This window comes from Rhineura floridana, chromosome 10 (genome assembly GCF_030035675.1).
Source record: "Rhineura floridana isolate rRhiFlo1 chromosome 10, rRhiFlo1.hap2, whole genome shotgun sequence".
Taxonomy (NCBI): domain Eukaryota; kingdom Metazoa; phylum Chordata; class Lepidosauria; order Squamata; family Rhineuridae; genus Rhineura; species Rhineura floridana.
In genome coordinates this window covers 5824959-5851185 of record NC_084489.1, presented here as the reverse complement: position 1 = coordinate 5851185, position 26227 = coordinate 5824959, and the positions used below count along the sequence as shown (strand labels likewise).

Below are 26227 nucleotides of genomic sequence, written 5' to 3'. Positions count from 1 at the left end.
CCATCTCTTGTTTGGCCTTCCTCTTTTTCTACTCCGTTTTCCCCAGCATGATTGTCTTTTCTAGTGAATCATGTCTTCTCATGATGTGTCCAAAGTATGATAACCTCAGTTTCATCATTTTAGCTTCTAGTGATAGTTCTGGTTTAATTTGTTCTAACAGCCTATAATATACCCTTAATACCCTTTAAATATACCTATATTCTTACTCTCTGTACTAGTTGCTGATGTGTAAGGACACAATCCTTTTGGATGTTTTGGGTTGGTCTTTAACAGTCCGATCCACTTCCTGTGTAGCTTGGAAGAATTTGGTAACATTCTCTCTGAGTGTTTTGTGGATCACCATGAAAACTTAGTGGGTTGTTAAGCAAGCTTTTCTGAGCTCACGACTATGTTTTGTAAGATTTTGTTTTGAAATGACCTTATGGAAGCAGCAGAATGGCATGGGGGGTATTTTCAATTTAACATGGCAGAATGTGAAAAATCCATGCTGGCTATAGTATACAGCAGTATACTAATAATACTCTTGTTGCAGTATAATAATAATAGAAGACATAAAAAGACACCTAATAACAGTAAATCTATCTGCAGCAACATACCATGCATTTAAAGCACATTCCCCCAGCCAAGAATCTGAAGTGCCGGAGTAAAACCTAATATATTAACAATAGCATGAGGATATTATTGTGTTACATGAACATAAAAGACATCTCAGTATATACAGTGAAGTATATTGTGTTGCAGTGGTTTCTGGAGCTCCTAAACCTACCTCCTGAACATTACAGAATCTGTTAATTCTCCAATGCAAAGCGAAGGGTTTCAGATTCTGGATTAGCACAAGTGGGTAATTATGATGGACAGGCCAGTGCCGGGAGGGCCTGAAATAGATCTCTGGCTATGTCACAGATTGTAGCCCAGAGAGCTCCATTAGAGCAATTGAGATCAAAGAACTTGCCCCTATCTGCTCAACATTGCGCCTTAATTTGCACAGCCCTGTCACTGAATTAATGGATTTACACTTCTCCAAGTTGAACGGTGCTCTTCCACATGGAGCATTTGAAGTGTTAGCATATCAGGATACATCAGCAGAAAACCTTAGCCAATTCCCCTTTTTCTGCTCTCCTCCAACCATTGACAATGTGGCAATTAATTTCTTGCTTTGGCTATTGATAGGCATCTGGTTGGCCACTGTGGAACAGAGTGCTGGGCTAGAGAAACCCCTAGTCTGATCCAGCAGTGCTCTTTTTATATACAGTGTTGTTTTATTCAATATATGTATATAATTGTCATTATCTGTTTGCCTGTGTATCATCATGAGCTTTGGAAATGCAGCATAAAATTGTTTAAAATAAAATAAGCATCTCACCAAAGCAGTAATAAAAGTCAATAATAAAATACATTATGGGCTTAATGAACATTTATCCAAATCAAGGTCAGTGTGATTCAGTATGGAAACTTCATAGACAGATGTGTTTCAAACATCAGCACTTCAGTGCCCTTCTGAAGTTATAATAAGATGACACACAGAAAGGAGAATTATGTGACACTAATTGGGTTTCTTGCAGCCTTCACCTTCCACCTCACATGCATTTCACAACCAGGAAGTCTACAATCAATAACACTGTGTGCCACTTATTCTTATACCATCAGGAGAGAGTGACAATAAACCAGAAGAGGAACTAAATCATTAGAAAAAAAATTACTCCTTCCCATAAGCAAGGCCATAACAACTAGGTGCTTTTCGTTTTGGTCAACGCGTCCCAGGAGTGACCCAAACTGAAATTTTCATCTTGACTATTTTTTGGTCAAGCGTCAGCTTGCCCCATGGAAGATCTAATAAATGAAAAATACCACAATCCTACACATGTCTACTCATAAGTAAGCACCACTGAGTTCAATGTGTCTTCAACTGGTAAGGGAAAAACACTGAAGCCTAAACTACCATTTGCTGACAACCACTATATAACAGCATTTATTTAGAATCAACCTAGGGTGAAGGTTTCCATTCATTTTAATACTTAAGGGAATAGTCTCAGCTCTCATTCTTGTGGTATGGTATGACCAATGTTACATCTTTATACATACTGTTCTACATCCAAATTTTCTAGAGATAGAAAAAATGTATTTAAAAGCATAGTAAATTTTGTATTTTATCACAAAACATGTATTTAAATGTGTTTATCTTGAGTGAACATGTTTCTTAATATAGTTTGCATATTTTGATTACTTTTTTGAGATGAGAACTGTATTACAAAATTCAGAGAATATGCAAAATCCAAAGGATAATTATTTTCCGATCCACATACTAGATGGGAAGGTGAGGATTAGATTAGACTGCTTAAACATGCAGAATAAAAATCTTCCAACCCTTATATTTTCTAAACTGGGAATTGCCACATCAGAGTATTCACACACGCAAAGCACACACACACCTAATACACATACTAAGGAATCAATTCTTGCATATACAGCAATGTAGCATGGAAATTGACCCTGAACACAGTATAGGCCAGCAAAAATAATTTGAGTTGCACCTGGGGACCTCAGTTCAAATCCCTCTGTCAGTCTTTTTAGTGCCTTGGAAAGGTCACCACTGTTCAGTCTCTATCTTTAAAATGGTAAGAATAATATCCTACCTCATAGGATTCTTTTTAAGAGGACAAATAGCAAAGGATTTCCACATTAGAAGTACCATATTCATATGAATAGCAAAAAGCAACAACAATCTTAATATCCTAATCTGGGTATATACAAGCTAGAATGAAAAATGCTACCAGGCTCTAGCGTGTGCACATAGTTCTGAATGAAGTAAGACTGTCCCAATGCTCAATATATGGGAGAATACTTCATGTGCCCATCCCCATTATACATCAGTATAATGATCTCTCTAGCATTAAACAGAATGTGTCAGTCTCTGCTCATGTTGAATTCTCTGTGTGCACATTAAAGGTGCTGTACAGTTCTCTCAATGGAGGGCTGTAGAAAGTGGAGTCCCTCAAGGATCGGTATTGGGACCTGTACTTTTCAACTTGTTCATTAATGACCTAGAATTAGGAGTGAGCAGTGAAGTGGCCAAGTTTGCTGATGACACTAAATTGTTCAGGGTTGTTAAAACAAAAAGGGATTGCGAAGAGCTCCAAAAAGACCTCTCCAAACTGAGTGAATGGGCAGAAAAATGGCAAATGCAATTCAATATAAACAAGTGTAAAATTATGCATATTGGAGCAAAAAATCTTCATTTCACATATACGCTCATGGGGTCAGAACTGGCGGTGACCGACCAGGAGAGAGACCTCGGGGTTGTAGTGGACAGCACGATGAAAATGTCGACCCAGTGTGCGGCAGCTGTGAAAAAGGCAAATTCCATGCTAGCGATAATTAGGAAAGGTATTGAAAATAAAACAGCCGATATCATCATGCCGTTGTATAAATCTATGGTGCGGCCGCATTTGGAATACTGTGTAGAGTTCTGGTCGCCTCATCTCAAAAAGGATATTAGAGAGTTGGAAAACGTTCAGAAGAGGGCAACCAGAATGATCAAGGGGATGGAGCGACTCCCTTACGAGGAAAGGTTGCAGCATTTGGGGCTTTTTAGTTTAGAGAAAAGGCGGGTCAGAGGAGACATGATAGAAGTATATAAAATTATGCATGGCATTGAGAAAGTGGATAGAGAAAAGTTTTTCTCCCTCTCTCATAATACTAGAACTTGTGGACATTCTAAGAAGCTGAATGTTGGAAGATAAGGACACACAAAAGGAAGTACTTCTTTACTCAGCGCATAGTTAAACTATGGAATTTGCTCCCACAAGATGCAGTAATGGCCACCAGCTTGGATGGCTTTAAAAGAAGATTAGACAAATTCATGGAGGACAGGGCTATCAATGGCTACTAGCCAGGATGGCTGTGCTCTGCCACCCTAGTCAGAGGCAGCATGCTTCTGAAAACCAGTTGCCGGAAGCTTCAGGAGGGCAGAGTGTTCTTGCACTCGGGTCCTGCTTGCGGGCTTCCCCCAGGCACCTGGTTGGCCACTGTGAGAACAGGATGCTGGACTAGATGGGCCACTGGCCTGATCCAGCAGGCTCTTCTTATGTTCTTACCACTGTGTTTGTTACTTGACAAGTGAGAATTACTGCCTACAAGTATAACATATGAACAAGGCAACTGGTCTTCAAGGCCAACTGTGTGAAGAATGAGGATTTTTCCAGTAAAATAAGAAGGTCTGAGCTAAGAGAAAAGGTGGAGTTGATGCATTCTACTTGTGGGCATCACTTAACCCAAAATAGATATTGTGGATACTGTTTAATAATATGTGGATTTTTGCATGTTGTAATAAAATATCATAAACTACCAGGGCACTGAATTAAAAAAAAATAAAGAAGAAGAGATTAAGCTGGAATTTTTAAAAAAATATAATTAATTTGTCTGTATTCTCAAAGAAGACAAACTTTTAATAAAACTGTATTGAGAAATGAGAGGGAAGGGGAACACATTAGAAAAGTAAATTAATAATCTTTCCAGCAGCCTTAGCTTCCTTAAAGGCAAATAGAAAAATCTTGTTAGATTTATTGTACAAAAATTGAACTTTGATGATATAATATAATCCCAAAATAATGCTTCAAAGGCTAAGAGTGAATGGGACTATTCACTTGTGATACAACCATCTAGTTTTCCTGAATTATGTTTATGATTTTTATTATTATGAATTATGCTTATGAGAACTCATTTACCATGAGGACCCAGGCTATGGTCTGAAGGCACATGAGGCCAGCACCCTGCTGAAGCTAAGCAGGGTCAGGTCTGGTCAGTACCTGAATGGGAGACCGCCTGGGAACCATATGTAAGCTGCCTTGGGTTTCATGAAAAGAAAGGTGGGATATAAATGTAATAAATAAATAAATAAATAATAACTAAAATAATAAATGAACATAATTATATTGATTCCATAAGAATGAAATTTGTATGGTATGCATTAACGAGTTTGGAAGTAAAATGAATTATCTAAAACATTATTTCCAAGTTGATTCTATTCATCTGAAGAATGCATTGTTTGCCCCAAAGAAGTGGTAGCTACCAAAACAAAACCCATATTAAGAAAATCAGGTTGCATAGTACCATGTCACATCCAGCCAATCCATGCTTATCTCCACTGGGCCAGCTGTGAGGTGACATGAAGGCCAGCTCCATCTGCAGTAAGCAAATACAATACAATTTGAATAATTAAGATATCTGCTAAAATACAACATATAATACATTAATAATATTGAAGCAGACCATCACTAATAGCCAACAGGATATTTACTCTCCACGTTGAAGTGTGAATAATGGCAGCGTCTGCCTTACCTCAAGGAAGAGAAAATTCCACAGCTGAGGTGTCACCAGGGAGAAGGCTCTCACTTGTCTCTAGGGATAGGTGAGAATTTCACTAAAATTGAATTTGACACTAGATTTCCCAATAGTCTACAGGTTCGCTCTCTTTGCAGACTGATCCTAAATGCTGCAAGTTTCTCCGATTTTTCCCAATACCAGATTTTTTTTAAAAAAGTGCACTGAACTTTGCTTTGCAGATGTGAAACTGACAAGCCTGTCACTGTGTCTGTTTTTCTCAGCCTGCCCTTTGCTTTGCAGCCCATGTCTTTGCTTTGCTCAGCTGCTCTTTGTTTTGCAGCCAGTTTGTTTGCTTTGCTCAGCTTGCTCTCTGCTTTGCAGCCTCTGTTTGCTTTGTTAACCTTAAACTGATAAGGCTGTGCCTTGGCTTTCCTAAGGTGAAACTGACCAGCCTGTGTGTGTCCTTTGGGAACTATAAACTAAGAACCCTGTGCCTTTGCTAGACTAAGGTGAAACTGACTAGCATGTGTGTGTGGTTTGCATTAAAGAGATCACTTGCTTTCTCCCAGGGTTCTGTATGTGTGTAGATCTAATACATTTGGGAGAAGTAGGGGGAATTGGGTGGGTGGGCATCTGGCACAGGGAAAGCTGCTTTCCTTTCCTTTCAGAAAGGAAAACATAATAATATGGTTGTTTATAGAATTAGATTTATGAAAGATATGGGATTGCCACTGAAAATGGCATCTCTATGGCAAGCACGCCCTCTCTAAAGTACATAATAATTTTCTGTCGTCATGTGGCTTTCCACATCACTTCTGTAAGCAAAGAAACAAGCAATATGTAATGTGATTATGTCAGGACATGGAGAATTCTTTCACCAAGTCAAGACACAAGTAAAGAATTCTTGAAGTTAAAGTCATGCCTCCTCTGACAAAGACCCTGTCAAAGCTCGCTTCTTATGCACTTCAGGCAAACAGAACTGCATAAGGGAAGATCTCTGACCGAGCTATTTGCACAGAGCAGGGAGGAGTTCAGGAGTCTTTTGCCTGTATCTTAAAGTGAGTGGCTGAATTGTGTAATAGCTCCTTAGACTGTTAGCCCCTAGGGGACAGGACTATCAACATTTAGAAAAACTGAGCTGTTCTGACACCACAGGACAGAAGAGAAATAAATAAATAAGTAAATAAGAGGAGGCTTCTGCCAAAATTTCTGTTGTCATTCCTGAAGGGAAGACAAGAGCCCCTTTAAACAAAAGCCCTTTGCTTGTGTCATGATTTCTGGATGAATGCGTCAGTGGGAAGAGCCATTGTTGCCAGCCATTCAGCACTAAAATGTAAATGTGCTGCCTTCAAGTCACTCCTGCCTTATGGAGACCCTATGAATACGGTTTTCATGGTAAGTGGTATTTAGAGGTAGTTTACCATTGCCTTCCTCTGAGGCCGAGAGGCAGTGACTGGCCCAAGGTCACCCAGCGAGCTGCATGGCTGTGTGGGGATTCGAAACCTGGCCTCCCAGGTCGTAGTCCAACACCTTAAGCACTATACCACACTGGCTCTCGCTCAGTTTAAAATTTGGGTTCTCTTAAGAAAATTGACTGTCATCTTTCCATGCTTTCAGAGTCTGCAATATTACATAGCCATGGCACCTTATTAAATGCAAAAGGGGGAAAGGATTTTTTCATAGACATAGTACTTCTTTTGCACAAATCTTTCCCATAATTGCTACACTGAGAGCTGTTACGCAAAACAAAGTACTAGGGTGACAAGAGCCATAATTCCTTACTTGTTCTCTTCTATAAAGATTTGAACACCACTTTAGAGGGTTAGCATAGTATAACAAAATTGCTTAGCAGTTAAGAGCTGGGCTAAGAAATGGCAATTGCTAACATTCCAAATTTTCATCTACTACACCTTCCTCCCTGTGTCTGAAGCCTATCAGTTCATGCCTCACTGTGTAAAGGTTTAAGGAGAAAAGAGACAGTAGTAAATTATGAAGGAAAGAAGCATCTCCGGATAGAAGAGGAACTTGGTAACTTCAACAAGTAATTATGGAATAGAAAATTACACAAGTCCTTTCCCAACTCTACAAAAAAGCTCCTTCAAAAACAACCAGTTTGTTTGTTTTAAATTAATACCCTCTCCACATTAAATCACAATTTCTAGCTAGCTAAATTTTCTTATTGCAGTTTTCTGTTAAAAGCTCATTGGGCTCTGTTAAAATAGTAAGCTGCATTTGTAAAGATTTAACCTATCACTGAAATCAAAAGTCAGAACAAAAACAATGACATCCCCATGTAAAATTCTTCCACGTAATGTGTAGCAAAACTTTACTGTGTTGTGATATCATCACTATGAACATTCCCTGCCTCTTGCTCCATATCACTGAGTGCTTCTGGTAGGATGGGAAAACACACAACATGATGACATTACATTGCTGGGTTAGTGATCAAATGTATTGCAAGACAGAAGAGAAAAACTTGACATTTGGCAACAGCCTCATGTTGGGCATGATCTGTGCTTCTGTTAAAAAAGCACAGAAAAGGAAAGTGAAATCTTAGAAAGCAGTAAATGGAAGCTCATCAATGCACTTTATGAAGATAAAAGGGGGGATATTATCAGAACAGATTATTATGAATGTACCTCTCATGGTTTCCTTCTGTGATATGATACAGGCGATTAGCACCTCCGTCAGCACATGCTCTCAGAACAGCTGGAAGGAAAAGTAGAAGCTGTCAGGAAGCTGACATCATAACAAAGTAACAAATTTATTTACATGTAAATATTCCCTTACAACACAGCACAGTTTTGTGCCAACATGTCAGAAATATTTATTTAAAAGATATATATACTGCCCTCCAGCACACTTCAAGGATTGTTTACAAAAACAAGATAAATTAAAATACATAAATAAAATATAATAACATGCTTAAAAAGAAAACACATTAAAATGCAGTTTAAAAGCTCGAGAGAGAAAAAATGCTGTACATGTCAGGTGCCAAAAGGATAACCAAAGTTGGTGCTCAAAGAATTAGAATGAGAGAATTCCACCATGTGCACGTAACCACTCACTATTGCCTAAGGAAGGAATGGTGTTAGTAATATTATGCAATAGACGTGAGAAGCAAACTGTGAAGCTTAACACAGCCCAACAAAAAAAAAATTTTTTTTAGTTGCCAAGGATGTTTGAATGACTTTAGGGTATTTTGGGGGTGCTAAATCCAAAAATGATTTGCCGAATTGGCTCTAGTTTTTGAGATAATGGATACCCCTCAAATGACGATTGTACCCCAATACGACCTGTAGCTGCTGACATATGCAGCAGGGTTTGGTCTGTCTTTTTACTCTTGAACATTGTTTTGCAAGTTTATCCATTGCATATAATATCATATTGATACTTTTTTTTTTTTTGAAGAGGAATATGAATTCGTCACGAAGAGGCTGCTTAAACAATCCTAATGCATTCTGCTACATTTGTGGCAAATACACTCTGCAAAAACAAAGAAAAAACATCACTGACTTTGTAAAACAAGCATATCTTGCTTATTTTGGAGTGAAGCTTGGAGATCAAGATAAGTCTTGGGCTCCCCATAAGGTTTGCAAAACCTGTGTAGAGTGCAACACTGTGTAGACAGTGGAAAAATGGAGAAAGGAAATGTTTAAACTTTGGTGTGCCTATGGTGTGGAGAGAGCCGCAAAACCATCACGATGATTGTTATTTTTGTGTTGTGAATGTGAAAGGCTTCAATCGCTACAAGAAACATAAGTGGGAGTATCCTGATTTGGACTCAGCAAGGCGACCTGTGCCACACAGCGAAGACGTTCCCATACCAGTGTTTACTTTACTGCCTGACCTTCCATTGTCAGATGTTGAAGAAATGCTGGACATGGAGTGTAGCACAGGTGGTAGCCCTGGAAGTGGGTATGAAGAAAGCTTTTCAACACCTGAGCAGTTCTCCCAAAAAGAACTCAATGATCTGATACGAGACCTCAGTCTGTCAAAGCAAGCATCTGAACTTTTAGCATCCAGGCTAATGGAAAAGAACTGTCTACAGCCGGAAGCTAACATAATAGCTTATCGGACAAGAGAGGAGGGACTTCTTCCATACTTCAGCCAAGATGAAGAACTTGTATACTGCAATAACATTCTTGGACTTCTTCTCCAAATGGGACTACCGGAATATCGACCAGAAGATTGGCGGCTTTTTATAGACAGCTCCACCAGAAGCTTGAAATGTGTTTTATTGCACAATGGTAACCGCTATGCATCTCTTCCAATTGCTCACTCACCAAAACTTAAAGAAGAATATGAAAATATCAAAACGGTCTTGCAGAAGCTCTGCTATCATGAGCACCAGTGGTCTATTTGTGTTGATCTAAAGATGGTGAACTTCTTGCTTGGGCAGCAAAGTGGATACACGAAGTACCCTTGTTTCATTTGCTTGTGGGATAGTAGGGCAAAGTGAGATCATTGGAAAAAAGTGACATGGCCTTCAAGGGAACACATGACTGTAGGTGCAGAGAACATCATTAACAAGCCATTGGTTGACAGAGAAAAAATAATTCTCCCACCACTCTATATCAAGCTTGGACTGATGAAGCAATTTGTTAAGGCAAAGATGGTGATTGCTTCAAATACATTTATAGATCGTTCCTTGGACTGACTATGGAAAAACTAAAAGCAGGAATCTTTGATGGTCCTAAAATTCGTAAACTCATCAATGATTTGAATTTCACTAAATTTATGAATGATGTTGAAGCTTCTGCCTGGTGCAGTTATGTCTCAGTTGTCAAGAACTTCTTGGGTAACCACAAAGCAGACAGTTATGAAGAATTGGTGCAAAACATGCTTGCTAACTTTAAACATTTGGGTACTATATGAGCACAAAGGTACACTATCTCCATAGCCACTTAGACAGATTTCAGGATAATCTTGGTGATTTTAGTGAGAAACAAGGGGAGAGGTTCCATCAGGATATAACGGTGATGGAGGAAAGGTATCAAGGCAGATGGGACAGACACATGATGGCAAACTACTGCTGGAGCCTCCAACGTGATTGTCCTGATGCCCCACATAAAAGAAAATCGTACACACAGCGTTTTTCTATGCATTAATTGTGATTATCTAAATCAGCTTACTTTGTTTTAATGTTATTGTACGGAATACAATGCCATTAAGTATTTCATGTGTTTACTTTTGTATGATTTGAGACAGTTTCCGTGTCATTTGTGGGTAGGCTATGCCTGACCATTAAATGTTTTGAATTTGTTATGTTTTTCAATGGGAGCATCCATTATCTCAAAAATTAGAGCCAATCTAGCAAAACCAATGCCATATTCGGAATCAGCGACACAAAGTTACCCTAAAATCGATCAAACATCATTGGCAGTGAATCTGTCTACCACTGAATACAGTGCCTTGCAAAGGTACTCAGGCCCCTGACCAATGCTCTCATATTACTGAATTACAAATGATACATTGTAATTTCGTTCTGTATGACATTTTATTTTGAAACACTGAAACTCAAAATCAAGTATTGTAAGGTGACACTGGTTTTATGTTGGGAAATGTTTGTAAGAAACAAAAAACTGAAAAAGGTTGCTTATGTAAGTATTCAACCCCTGTGCTGTGGAAGCTCCCAGTTTACACAGAGGAAAGAAATTGCCCCATCGAGGACACAATTACCTTCCCATTGGCCTCCACCTGTGAACCGTTAAAACTTCTGTCACATTGTCAGGATAAAACCCTCACTGTGGAAGGATCATTGGTCAGGCTGTGGATCTGAAGGAAGATGAAGACCAAAGAGCATTCTATAGAAGTGAGAGAGAATGTAGTACAAATGCATAGATTAGGAGAAGGGTACAAAATAATATCCAAGTGTTTGGATATCCCAGTGAGCACAATTGGATCAATAATTAGGAAGTGGAAGTTGCATCACACCACCCAGACACTGCCAAGAAAAGGCCTTCCCTCAAAACACAGTGCTCGGACAAGGAGTCTTGTGAGAGAAGCCACAGAGAGGCCAACAATCACTTTGAAGGATCTACAGAGTTCAATGGCTGGGAGTGGAGTAATGGTGCATCAGTCAACCCTATCAAGAGCTCGGCGTAACACTGGCCTGTATGGCAGGGTGGCAAGAAAGAAGGCATTACTCAAAAAGTAGCATCTGAAAGCATGTCTGGAGTTTGCCAGAAAGAATGAGAGTGCCCCAGCTGTGATGCAGAAAAAGGTTTTGTGGTTAGATGCGACAAACATAGAGCTTTTTGGCCAAAACTCAAAGTGCTATATGTGGTGCAAGCCTAACCCTGCCCATGCTTCAAGACACACCATCCCTATAATGAAGTATGGTGGTGGCAGCATCATGCTGTGGGGATGCTTCTCATCAGCAGGGACTGGGCATCTTGTTAAAATTGAAGGAAGAATGGATGGAGCAAAATACAGGGAAATACTGCAAGAGAACCTGCTTCAGTCCACTAAAAAACTGAGGCATGAGAGGAAATTCACTTTTCAGCAGGTTCCCAAGCAACACTGGAGTGGCTCAGGAACAAAAAGGTGAATGTGCTACAGTGGTCCAACCAACCTAAACTACCTGGAGGGAATCTGCCAAGAAGAATGGACCAAAATCCCTCGGACACTGTGTGCAAAGCTGGTACATACCTACCCCAAAAGACTTAAAGCTGTTATTGCAGCGAAAGGTGGCGCTACTAAATATTAATGTGTGTGGGTTGAATACTTATGCAAGCAACATATTTCAGTTTTTTATGTTTCTTACAAACATTTCCCAACATAAAACCAACTTCACCTTACAATAATTGATTTTGAGTTTCAGTGTTTCAAAATAAAATATCAAATGGAATGAAATTACAATGTACCATTTGTAATTCAGTAATATGAGAGCACTGGTCAGGGGTCTGAGAACTTTTGCAAGGCTCTGTATATGAATTATTATTATTTATTTTAATTAAAGTATTTTTATACTACCTTTAAAGACAGAAGGCCTCAGCACAGTTCTCAAATAAAGGTGAAAATACAAAACACAATAATTACAACATAAAATATTTTAGTTCACACTAGCAATAAAATAGTAACAATTAAAATTACACTTTAAGAATGTATATAGGCTAAAATCATTGTGCAGTTCTAAGCAGATTTAAACCACTATGTCTTTAAGAGCTGTTTAAAAGCAGTAAGGGAGCCAAACACGCTTCCCATGAGATAAAAGTTCCACAATGACAGGATGACCATGGAAAGGCCGAACCTCCTATGCCTGCCTAGTGGACCTTATCTGCAGATCTGTGACCAGGGCCCCTGCAGTTTATGTTGTAGTTATTTATTTATTTATTAAATTTCTATCCCACCCTTTCTCCAGAAGGAGCCCAGGGCAGTAAACAGAACAATTTAACAACACAAAAAAGGATTCCAAAAGCTTTTAAAAACATTCAAAAAAAGTTGTAGATAAAAACATTCTAAAATCATATGCAGATAAAAACATTCTTCCATCCAGTAATATCCAGAATGCCAGGAACAGTCTCCTTCAGCCATCAAATGTCTGGGTAAACAGTTACAGTTTCAAATTCCTCCTAAAAGTCATTAATGTTGGAGACAGATGCACCTCACAGAGAAAAGCATTCCACAAATGGGGAGCCACCACTGTAAAGGCCCTGTCAAGGGTCAGCACCCACAGGGCAGCCCTCGCTGGTGGCACCACCAACAAGGCCTCCCTTGCCGATCTTAGGGTTCAACAGTTGATACTAGGGAAGACGGTCTTTTAGGTACTAGAGTCCCAAGCCATTTAGGACTTCATATGCTAATACTAACTGTTATGAGGAATCAAATATTGGGAATTTTTAATCTTTGATTCATCTCAGTGAAGCAAAGTTTGGAAAGGCCTGCAACAGCAAGGGTTCCTGGGAAACAGCCCCTCTGTGACCTCTGAGTACACATCTTGCAATGCCTGAAGGTATAGACTTCCTGACTCCCATGGAAATTTGGATTTGTCACCCAGTAAGAATAGGCGCTCCTTTCAAACAAAGGAAATGCTTATGATAATCTAAGCCATCAGGAGGAAACAGAATAGCTCCTTTCAAACTAGGAGGTGTTGTGCATTTCTAAGCCTTTGGAGAAGACAGGATAAACTCCTGTCAAACAAAGAAACTGTTTTACACAAAGATTATGATAATCTTAACCTTGGGGAATCATCAGGAATCTACAGCAGGAGATCCCACCTATTATCTGGGAACTTATCAGGAAATGAGTGGGTCCATATCCTCCTGGAGACATTTACATTGGGTTTACTTTGGGGTCAGTTTAGTTAGAAAATGCTATAAAACATGAGGGGTTGAGAGGGATAAGGCAGGTCCTCTTCTGGGGGGCTGCAACAACTGCTTTTCTTATCAACGCACGCTAGCATCTTTGGGACAATTTCAGAGCTATGGACTTGGGTGAGAACTTTCAAATCTGGCGCTGGTTACCAAGGGCAGAGCTTTTGCTCATTGGGCTAGATACAAAAGGTCTCTCTCAGTCTTAGGCTTGCAGCAACTCTCCAGGAAAGGCATATGCAACTATCTGGGCCTTTTTCTTTCCTTTTTTTTCTTTCTGTGTGGGTGAGCTTAATGTGAAAGTGTTCATAGGGTTAGTCTCTTTGCTTTAGTCTATCCAGTGTTGCTGAAAGAATGAATGAATAATAGTTAGAAAGCTGCTCATTGTTAACTGCAATTGTATACTGCAATATTTTCCCTTGTTCCTTCTCTTAATAAAACCACTCTTTATTTTACTTTCAGTGCAGGTGTTATTAGGTTAAGGGTAAAATTATACATGCTCTGGGGGTGACGTGCGGGTAACTCCAGCAAAAGATCCTGCTGCTCTCTTTTGGGACTTGGATTTCTAGTGAGCTGTGCTCATGAGGAAGTTCAAGGTCCTGTCGTAACACTAACACTCTGAATTGGGCTCGCTAGCTCACTGGCAGCCAGTGCAGCACTTTCAGGACCAATGACACATGGTCCTATTGGGCTGTTCACTTACTAGTCTAGCAGTTGCATTCTGTACTAGCTGCAGCCTCCAGACCATCTTCAAGGGCAGCCCCACATAGAGCACATTACTGTCATCCTGATGGGAAGTTCCCAGAGCATTGGCAATGGAGGTCAGGCCATAGCTGGTGAATTAGCCTAACCTGGGCATAAGCGCTACTAGCCACAGAAGCCAAGAAGGACCTTGGGACTCTAGATACAAGTTGGAATCCAGGAGTACTCCCAGACTACAAACATTTCCTTCAGGGAGAGTACAACCACTCCCAGAACTGGTTGTACTCCTAATTCCCAGACATGGGAACCACCCACCCACAGCACTTCTGTCTTATCAGAATTGAGCCTCAGTTTATTGGCCCCCATTCAGCCCACCCTTGACTCCAGACCCTGGTCCAACACTTTTACAGCCTCCCCTGATTCAGACAGAATGGGGAAATAGAGCAGTGTGTCGTCAGCATACTGATGGCACTGTGCTCCAAACCCCCAGATTATAGCTCCCAGTGGTTTCATATACATGTTAAATAACATACAAGACAAAATGAACCCTTGTGGGATAGCCCTAAAGCCACAGAGCAGAGCAACAATCTCCTAGTACTACTTTCTGGTACCTCCACTGTAACACAGCACCTCCAACTCCTACATCCCTCAGTTGCTCCAGAACACCACAGTCAATGGTGTCAAACACCACTGAAAGGTTAAGGAGAACCAAGAGGGTCACATTGCCCCTGACTTTCTCCCAATAAAGGACATCAATCAAGGCCACCAAGGCTGTTTCGGTGCCAAAAGTGGGCCTGAAATCAGACTGGAATGGATCTAGATAATTTGCTTCCTCCTGGCATACCTACAGCTGGTCAGCCACCGCCCTCTCAATCACCTTGCCTAGGAAGGGAATATTTGAGCCTGGACAGTAGTTTTCTAAAAACTCTGGATCCAGGGAGGACCTCCTCAAGACAGACCACACCACCACCTCTTTCAAGGAAGTGGGCGTAACATCCTCCCGTAGTTAGGCACTGACTACTCCCTGGACCTATCCAGTCAATCCCCTCCTATTAGACTTAGCAATCATGATGCGCAGGGATTGAGAAGGAACATAGTTGGCTTCACTACTGCAAGCATTCTGTCTACATCTTCAGGCTGCAACAATTGAAAATGATCTTACAAGCTGCAATTTGAAGGTGATCTAGGGACCTTCAACAAGCCTGAAGCAATTGTGGCATTAAGTTCAGCATGGATAATGCCTCACAAATCTCTCACAACAGGCTACTGATTAATGTTAACACCCCAGCAGGCTCATATAGTTTAGGTGGCCCTTCAAGTTACCTGGTCCCAATGCATTTAGGGCATTAAAATGACCAGCACTTAAAACTGGGCTCAGAACTGCACTGCAACCAGTGAAGGTAATAAAAAATCCATGCTATATGCATCTGATTCCTTGGCCCCCATGAACAACCAGGCAACTGAATATATTGAGATTTTTGTCACATAAAATAAATTAAATTAGTTAGTTAAGATCTAAATGATTAATCAAATATATATTTTAATTGGTCAGAAGCCCTAGTAAAAATTATGAATGAACCATTTCATGCATTTGTAGTCATAAGTGAATTGCTATAGAAAAAAACAAGAGCTATAAAGTACACCAAGAATTCAATTCTAAAACCTTTCAGAATGGGAAACATAGCAGCTTAGCTGAAAAGTTCCTGACAGTTCCTTGCCCTCTTCACATTCCCTACAGTATTGTCAATAAGATACTCTCATTACGTATGGCTTTCATTTCCACCTCCAACAGACAGTGAAAAGTAATAATCGTCCCTACTCCAAACATGCTTAAAATACATATCAAACCTCAGATATTTTATATTAAAAAACAGGACTCCAACACACGCAGGCACTTCTCCCTTTATATCTCCTGAGGTCATGTGGAATACATCTTAATTCTTGAAAGCACCAGGATAAAGTTTGATAGCTCATATAGGCTGCTCATCCAGGACAGCAGAAAACTGTGATGCCTCAGATTAAAATATTTTCCTAACTGGGTTTTCGCCTGCATTTTTACTCTTAATACTTCAGCTGTTCTGTACTTTAAAAGTTATTTAGAAAGTAATTTCCAGGCTACTGATCTTTTTCCAGCACGTTAATAATTCACACCAGTATGAACAAGAGCCAAAGTTCTCTAGCGAAAAAGTGGGCCATCAGCTGATGGAAAAGGGCTTAATAATTTATTATTTTCATAGGTATGGATCAAACTGTGCTTGGTTTTCTTTAAAAGCAGGTATTATAAATATGAAGTTTCCCATATTATTTAGCACTCCTGTTTCAATCATTCTAAACTCCAAACGTAAATAGGCAAATGAACTCTAGGAAGAGGAAATAAAAGAATACCAAAAGTGATTTCATTTAATGCCCTTTAGAACTATAAAGACGAGACGGCATTATCAATAATGATCTTACTGCTAAAGTCTTTGAAAACTCAGAAATACTTCATACATACACATTATTACTATCCCTTGCAAAAGTGTAGTGACATATAAGTTTGCTGGCCAAGACAGAAGATCACATAAATACACAGAGTGAACTCACTAAAGAACACTTACACACATTACATTTTAGCTGTACTGCTAAGATGCCTTGAAGTATATAGCCAAAATTATATGTGAATGTGATAAACTGTATGTGCTGTATGTGCAAGCACAATATCATATACTGTAGGTCCATCCTTCAAGGAACAATGGTAGGCTGCAGCTCCTTGCTGAGTGCATACTCCATGGCAAAGTGAAACTGCTATTAAACTGCTACTTTATTTTCCCATTTGGGTGAGTTCCAGTCTACCATCTTCCATTTCTATTTATCATTCCCAGACTCTCACTCCTGCTTTTCAAAAGCCGCCTTCGTTCTTTTCAGCTTACAGCTTACATATATGCTGTATATGCTAACCCTCCAGGAGGAGTTGGATGATTAGAGACTGGACGCTGGCAAAGCTGTAATTTGGAACCTCAGTTAGATCTCTTCCCTTTACTACTTAACTGTTCTACCACCAGACGGTGGTGATAGATTCTTTGGGTGGTGTGAAGGCAATTTTTGTCCCAGTAGTAAAAGGGAGCCACTATTATTTATTTATTTATTACATTTATATACCACCCCATAGCTGGTTTACTAAAAGTGCCAGGACAAGAAGAGGGGTCTCCAAAAGACTCCAGAGGCATCACTCTTCAGCCTCAAGACAATCTGTAGTGGTAAATTTCCTGTTAATTATTTGTTGGGTAAAGAAGTACTTCTATTAATACTGAAACTACTGCCAATCAATTTCGTTGTGTTCAGAAATCTTCAGAAATACGAACTAAAACTTATCTCTACCCTCCTCTTTGTACACAGTTCAGAATTTTATAAACTTCTATCATGTCCATCTCCCCCACCAAAGTTGTCTTTTTTTCTGAACTGAAAGGTGTCACTTTCCTTCATCTGAACTTTCAAATGATTTTGTAAGCAGATGTTTCCCATTTAACAAAAGATATAAGCGCTATATTGTACTCTACTGTACATGTAACAAAGTCATAGCAAGAAAATACATAAATAAAACGACAATTAAAAAACCTTTGAAAATATGAATTGCAAGTTCATATTTTTTTCCTAAGGAAATTATTTGAGTCTGTCACTGAGATGCACGTGCCTGCAAGCTGACAATATTTCTGAAGTTTTAACATTAGGTTGTTTAATAATTCAGTGTGAGAGTGCACAAGCACCAAGTTTTGATCTTGACTTTTTTTTCTTCATTGCCTGGTTCTTTGCTTTCCCCCCAAAGCGGCTTTATTGATTTCTGACACCAGGAATACAAGCAGGTAAGAGTATGATAGAATACCTTCTGCTAAAAGTGATTTTAATTGCCATTCAGAATTTCCATCAAACGGATTTTAAAACTAAAGAAACCTGTCCACACTACATTGATGCAACGTGATACAAAGAAAAGGAAAAGAAAGGAAAGATTCTTTAATCTCAAAATAACAGAGAAATGAGAAGTATTTTGCAGTCCTCTGTGAATGTTGTAGGAGAAAAAGTACACTCAAAGTACACCCATTTAATTGACCACAGCTCAGTTGCCATGTATGGTGGCTCACTAGGGGTTTGACTTCCTCATGTTGCTGTTTTCCTGGGAGTGCAAAAACAGATGGGTTGACATATCTCTGGCACGCTACAACATATGGCTGGTGGGCTGTACTCAGCTTGATGGGCCACAAGCGATACAGGCCTCATTTAGGGGACTGTATAAAATTAACGTCTGCTTCAACTTTGAAACAATAGCCACCAGCAACAATATCCATACAGTTTCTTACTTGTCACTCTGTTTTTATATTTTAGAATTTATTCCATCGCATGCATAAACTGGCTGGACACTTCTTAAAATAAAAGCTGGAATTCTTGGAATTCTAACAGGAGCCTCCAAAAGACTCCAGAGGCATCACACTCTTCAGCCTCAAGATAATCTGTAGCAGTAAATTTCCTGTTAATTATTTGTTGTGTAAAGAAGTACTTCTGTTAATACTGAAACTACTGTCAATCAATTTCACTGTGTTCAGAAATCTTCAGAAATAGGAACTGCTCTGAAATAGGAATACTGCTCTGAAAAATGAATACAGCAAACAGATCCCGAATTGCGTACCTGCAGTCGAGGACACAAAAATGTTGGTTACTATCTCTTGGCAAAACTAAAATATGAATAGAAGATGAGAGAGGCAGAACACAAAGGGAAACACTGTGTCTACCTACATCACAGTCCGTGACAACTATGGATGAAGGCAGGTTGTCAGTGGTGGGGAGAGAGTCCTCTCCAGTCTGTCTCATAGCCCGTCATGCAGGCTAGCAGCACTGGCTGAGCAGGCCATGCCTGACAAATTGTATCCAAGCTCACTCTTCCCTTGCCCAGCAATGATCAAGGGAATACAGTATACTCATCCTACTTCTCCCCCTTCAAATTGAAATACATTTTCCTAGCAGATTATTGTAAACAACACCCCCCACCAAAGGAAGGTAAACATTGTTTAAATAGTTCAGACAGATTCCGCTACTCTGATTTATTTTCCTAAACCGAACTATGCACAAAGAGCAAATTGGCAAATCTACTGTTGTTCTTTGTTCATGCACTTTTCATTTAATAATTCAGAGTGCATTAACTCTACTACAAATGATTGAAAGGGACAGATTCTTATCACTGTAGAATACATTTCACTATAAATCTCCTACCCCTGGATTCACCCCCAACTCTATTGTCAATTACGATTTTCTTTCACTGAACTCTCAAAACTCATAACAATAAAACCATATTGTTCCATTTTTCTTAGAAGCAGATTAGAATATTATGAAGCATAAATTGAACAAATCTAATTCAATTGATACTATGCTAAAATGTAATCCAAAACAACCTGCTTTTCACATAAAGGATTTCAATCTGAAAAGCTATCTAGAGATTAAAATGTGCAAGAGGCTGCTATGCAAACTATAGATAGAATACATGTACTACAGCAAGCAGAATACTCTAGCCAGCATATAATTGTTTTCCAGAATATATTTTCTAATTCTTTCATAGGGTACATTTTATTCCATAATTCACTTCACATATGCCTGTATATTTCCCCTCATCTATGGTTTTTATTAAGCTAGTATGCTCTTGCATTGCATGTCGAAGGAGGCACTTTCTCCTTTCAGATCTCATTCAGTTCTCATATGCTCATAGCTGGTTCCAATGCATGGCATCGCACCCTGGACACATCATTAGTTTGTGAAAGAATACGAGACCTGAATAGGGAGAACATGGCGGGGGGGAAGAACAGATAAATAAATAAAAAGGAAGGAAAGTAATGTGGGCAGCTGGAGAAATAAGAAGGAAAGGGAAAATAGTTAAAATTGCAAACTTCATCTTTAGTATAAACTAGCAAAATTTCTGTCATTACAACAGGCAAGGTCTGTGTGAAAGGAAGGGATGCTGTGTCAAGGAATCAAATGTACTTAGAAAGGCTTTTTATATATGACATATGGAGGAATATTTCTGGACCAATTTAGATTACTTGGGTCCTGGCCCGCTGCTTTTTTCCTGTCAACTGGCCTTGGACTAAGCTTCTAGGATGGGATCCAAAGAAGAGACATCTATGTGTGGAAGCGAGATGAACAAAAAGTAATGAAGAGCACTAGAAGCGTGGCTGTCTGCATAGCTGTGTCCTACCTTCTGTTTCTTCATCATGTGATAGAATGTTGGGAGAGTGGAATGGAATGTTGGGAACTGACTAGAGGTATAAAATTTCTGGAAATTTTGACAGCATGGAAACCAGGGGGGCAGGGAAAAACAAATTGTGGGGGGAATTGAAAAATATGCAATTTTTACAGATAGAAAGTAACTTTGTTACCTTAGGGTCATAAAATGCATTATGTATAACTTGGTTTACCATAAAACTATCATGCTTTGTATATTAAAAGGACAGTTAATTCAGACCATAATTACCAACTGAATTTACTTTTTAATTTTTTTGTTATAAATGGCATTACAAGCTCTTGAAGTGTAAGGAATCTAGGTTTTGCCAGTTTATGAGGAGCAGGCAAAAAACAACAGAAACAGAAGAAACCATCGACATTATAATAAAACAAATTATTGTGTATTCTGAAAATTATTATGCCTCCTCTAGCCTTCACAGTGTCAAGCAGACATAAAACACTCATTTCCATATAAAGAGCTGAGATAAAAAGGGGGAACCAAGACTCAATGCCTACTACATGAAATTTAATCAGACTCATTTTCGTAGCTATCAGTATCAGTTTCTGCTTCTTTGTGATCATATTTATCATGGGCTTCTAAAAACTGAAGGTTTGCCCAGATTGAAACACTTTTGCCCTCCAGATGTTGCTGGACTACAACTCCCAACATCCCTGGCCACTGACCATCCCCACTGATGGGAGTTGTAGTTCAGCAATAATTGGAGGGCAAAAGGTTCCCCAGCCCTGCTCTATCCTTTTCACTTATTACTTTATTTCCTGATTTGTATTTACAAACATAGATTCTTTCACATGCTGCTGAAGATGGAGGAAACTGAAGGAGGTAGGATGAAACAGGAGTCAGAGGCTATGTTGTACAAAGGCCTTGCCACCATGTTGCAGAAGGGATGTATTTGGCAGAATCACAGACTGCATTCCTGGTCCAAATATCTGAAGATGTTTTGTATTCTGCAGCATTTGAAAGTACCTTTCCAACATCAAGTCCAATGTGAGGTCCTTGTTTTGTAATTCAGTCACATGCACTAGTTCTGTTATCGCTCACTATCTTTGAATCTTGGATCCAACAGATTTGCAGGGGCATGAACTAGATGACAACAAAAACTGGTTGCTCTAGTCTTTCCCCCTCCCAGTTCTTTGAGGCTTAAACAAGGAGACAGAAACAGATCCACCAACTATGCAAACAAGAGGAAGCCCTTGAGTAAAGAAGGCATTTAATCCTTCTTCCTTCTCTTGTGACAATGGCAGAAATGTAACTTACTCTTGCATCTGAGAGTTGTACTCTCAGTGTACAACACAGAACTTGCTTGTCCTCATTATACAGGAATTGTAATAATGATTCTGTACACAGCCTCACATAAAAGTCTTCAGCAATCGTTTTGAGGGTGTAAACATTTTCATCACTGTAAAAGAAAATATTTCATAATCCAAAAATGTTCAATGTTTTGGAAACACAAAACAAAAAAAGGCTTTAGGGGGGAAAATCCCCCCCCCCGGGCCAACACATCTTTAGAACTGGCATATTAATCAAACATCCTGCCTACTGCAGGTTGGATAGCAATACTTTCTTTAATCACATATTGTTTTCACAGGTTCACTGTGACCCAGTTCAGACTGCAGTTCCTACCTTCTTTCCCTTGCTGGCTTTTGCATGAAGATCCTGGCTTGTATTAAGGCAGATTCTGCATTGTCTGAACTATATAACAATAAAGTGGAAAAAGTTTTCAGGGGAACTGAGATACAACTTTTGTACTCTTAGGAAGGTCACTAGGAAAGTCAGACATCAGCACTGGGCAATTATCTCTTCAGCTATCGCAAACAACCTCTAAATACCGTATCTGGGAATTAGTGTGTTTCTGAATATGATGGGAAGATACCTTGAGTGCTGACAGGTCCTGGCAATTTCCTACCCATCAGATATTTTTGACATTTTCAGATTATGCCTATAAATTACAATGCTAGAACTCAACATGATTTTCATGAAGGAGAATACTCTACCCTAAGAGTCTGAAGATCCTCTTTATGGCATACTAGTTAAAGTGTCAGACTAGAACCAGGAAAATTCCCATACATAAATATGCCAATATGAGAAAATGTATGGAATAAAGGACATACATTTCCCTCGGATATACTTATAGAAAACTTTTATAAATAAGGTGGTACATGGCACCAGTATTGATAAATAAAATAAATTACAACCTTCCCAGCCTTGTATATAAACTTGGGCTGTGGAGTCAGAGTCGGGAGCAATTCTGGGTGGAGTTGGAGTCGGTAGAAATGTACCGACTCCGACTCCTTCATAAATGGCAAATGTATATTAACTAGCAATAACAAATTTACTGTAGTAAAATGGTAGCACAAGGCATTTCATCACCACCACCACGTGAATCCAGAGCTTGGAAAAGTTACATTTTTGAACTACGACTCCCATCAGCCCCAGGGATTGGGCTTGTGGGAGTTGTAGCTCAAAAAAGTAACTTTTCCAAGCTCTGGATTCAAGTGGTGATGATGAAATGCCTTGTGCTACCATTTTACTACAGTAAATTTGTTATTGCTAGTTAATATACATTTGCCATTTATGAAGGAGTCGGAGTCGGACAGTAGAAAAATAGAGGAGTCGGAGTCGGAGTCCAAGGTCTGGTGTACCGACTCCACAGCCCTGATATAAACACCAGCCTGGTAGCTACAGACAAGAAGGAACTGCTTGCAAGCAAGGGCATGGAATTCCATGGAGGCTAGGAGAGAAGGCACAGGATGTTCCATCCCTTCCCTGTACCTAGCCCCAGCAGGCTAATAATTTCTGTGGAGTTTTTTTTTTCTCAAGGCTGAACAAACCCACAATTTACTGGAAGTGTAAGGGGAGGGGGAAGAGAGAGACTTTTTCATATATGATCAAATGTCTCCTTAGCAGAGACATATTAATATATTAATAATATTAATTTAGGGGAAATTAATGTATTTGGAATTTTTTTAAGATATCCATTTCCTTTAAAGCCCAAATCAACAAAATCGTAAGACAATTAATAGCTTTATTGTAGCTGGGATGCTGTATATAAAGTACTAGAATGTCAGTCATTCTTTTCCTAAGAGAATAAGTGTAAAAGAATGAATAACCAAGAAGTGCAATCATGCACTTATGGAGAAATTAACAAATTATAAACGGGTCAAGAAAAAAAATCAAACAGAGATAAATGTATTGTAACTTGGTTGCCATTTATTAATTCTGCATAAAACCTGAAATTCTTACTGTGAATTTCTATTCCCGGGGGTTCCTGGAGGGAAGTCCTGACCCTTGTGATGGAAACTCCCTCTGGCTGTGTATGCAGGGTCCACTTCTAAATGCCTCGCCAGGGGGAGGGACCATTCTGTGTCTCCAGACCAGATGTCAGAGCCAGGACAACCCCTCAACTCCATCAAGGCTCCCATGGTGTAGCAGAACCCAGGCCTGACTGGCCCGCCACTCCAACAGGAACCACAGGAACCAGAGCTTGGAAGTAACTAGTTACAAGTAACGAATTACTTGTAATTCATTACTTTTTTTGAGTAACAAGTGGGCAATTCCTTTACATTTTGATTGTAATAGAACTAGGAGTAATTTTACTACTTTTGTGGAGTAATAGTAACGTTTCCAGAATTACTTTTGGGCATTACTTGGGGGGGAGCAGGGGAAGTCTTCTGCTCCTCTGATTTGTGGATGAAAATCATGTGCCTCAAACTGGGCTTCTGTGCAGTGGTACTCTTTCCTCATGCTCTGTGGATGGGTAGGAGGTGACGAGGAAGGAGGCAGAGAGTGAAATGGGGTGGAGTGGAGAAAACAATTATTTAAAAAAAACGGATAGTGGTGGTGAAGAATGGAGTGAAGGGAAAAAGGATCGGGAGGTCAAGAACATGGATAAAGGAGGAGAAGGAGGCAGCAGCAGAATGGAGATAAAGAACTGTGGAGGTGAAAGATGACATGTGTGCGTGTGTGTGTGTGTGTGTGTGTGTGTGAGAGAGAGAGAGAGAGAGAGAGAGAGAGAGAGAGAATACTGTGTTTGCACTTGGAGCACAAAGTGGGCACCACCACCTTCTCTGGCTACTGTGCTGCATTTGCAGTATTTTAACTTTTTTGCATCTCAGGAGAAAATGTTTGCTTGAGTGAGTGTCCCTTAGTTGGTGGCAGGGCAGGGTCTGGGAGGTGGTTAAGTGAGAGAGATTATGCTGGCTGGCTGAGTGGGGGGGTTGCACTTGGTTTAACGTCCAAAGATCTGAGTAGTGACCTCAGCCTCCCTCCCCACCACCCTTACCATCGGAGAGACCACCATTGCCATCTTATGAATAAAAATAATTATTCTACTACCTCTGTATGTGTTTGTTTATTTTTAATGTTGTTTGAGGCTACTTAGATGTGCAGCAGCCAAGGCCAGCAGCTTGTAGGCATTTTTTTTTAAAGTAACTGAAATGTAATTGTAGTGATTACTTTGGAGGAAAAATAAAGTAAGTTACTTTCAGAGCAATTGTAACGGTAATTACTACTTTTTTGGGGCCATGTAACTGTAACTGTAATTTATTACTTTTTAAAAGTAATCTTCCAAGCTCTGACAGGAACTTATTAAAAACAGAAGTCATCAACAGAAACAGACAAAAGCGAACAAATCAAAACCAACATCTGTTAGTAGCAAAGGTTAAGAAATTGCCAGGAAATCCCTGGAGGACCCTAACTACCCACATGTGGGACACTGGCAGAAGCCTCTCAAGTATGCATGACCAAATGTCTGGAATGAAGAGGTCGGAGGCTCGCCCCCCCTCACCCCGCGTGACACAAAGCAAGAAGCGAGACAGAGGGTAGAACCATGCAGGAGTTGGAGATTATAGGCAAAGACCTTCCCTACTTAAGGCAGCGCCCCCCTGATTGGGGTGCTGAGTTAACTTACTCCACACACTGCAGAGAATGCTTGGTTAGCATTGTTAGCATCAGTAGTGAGTCAGCCTAGTTAGGTCTATGAAGTGCACTGCTTTTGATGTAATCATGACTCTAATAAAGCAAGAATTATTGCCAGTCTCACCTCCGTCTCCCGTGTCGGGCTCTGGGCAGGACACACAGTGAAGCGCCTGTCTGGCACTGTAACGTGGTTGCACCTCGGTTTTTCTCCTGCAGTGTGACCTGCTGATGAAAACTCCCTCACCATGCCACTACTGCAGCCTACTAGTGCCCTCCCTGACTAAGACTGAAAGGAAGGGTGAGTGGGTGGGTGGAAGAGGGTTAGAAGAATAGAAGAGGAAAAAGGTGAGGTAAAGGAAAAACAAAACAAGGAAAAACAGAAGTAGGCGAGCTCTTAAGGAGTTCTGCTAGACCCAGCCATTCCCAACGAAAGCCAGGGCCAGTCTGAAGAGCAGGGATGGCCCCTTGCCTGGGTGAGGCATTTAGAAGTGGACCCTGCCTACACAGCCAGAGGGAGGCTCCATTCCAAGGGTCAGGACTGCCCTCCAGGAACCCCCAGGGAATTGTTTACATCCCAACAGAAGTGTTGCAGTCAGAAGATTTCAGTAATCTATATAATTCACTTGTTTATAACTATTGCCTTAAGGGTGCAATCCAATACACATTTACCTGGGTCCCACTGGGATTTACGTCTGATTAGACAGGGATAGGA

At 39.9% G+C, this 26227-nt stretch overlaps 1 protein-coding gene across 9 annotated transcripts in view; it reads right to left on the bottom strand.

Annotated features, from left to right (window-relative positions):
* TPK1 (thiamin pyrophosphokinase 1) overlaps positions 1-26227 on the bottom strand; it is a 443206-nt gene that overhangs the window by 279389 nt on the left and 137590 nt on the right. For 7 of the 9 annotated variants that reach the window (XM_061586509.1, XM_061586518.1, XM_061586514.1 and 4 more), the window contains 2 exons: positions 7962-8031; positions 5110-5181 (listed from right to left, as the gene is read on the bottom strand). In XM_061586509.1, coding sequence (XP_061442493.1) covers positions 5110-5181; positions 7962-8031 — 142 coding nt within the window. The remainder of the gene's footprint in view (positions 1-5109; positions 5182-7961; positions 8032-26227) is intronic. The other 2 variants (XM_061586513.1, XM_061586517.1) reach the window with 1 other exon arrangement.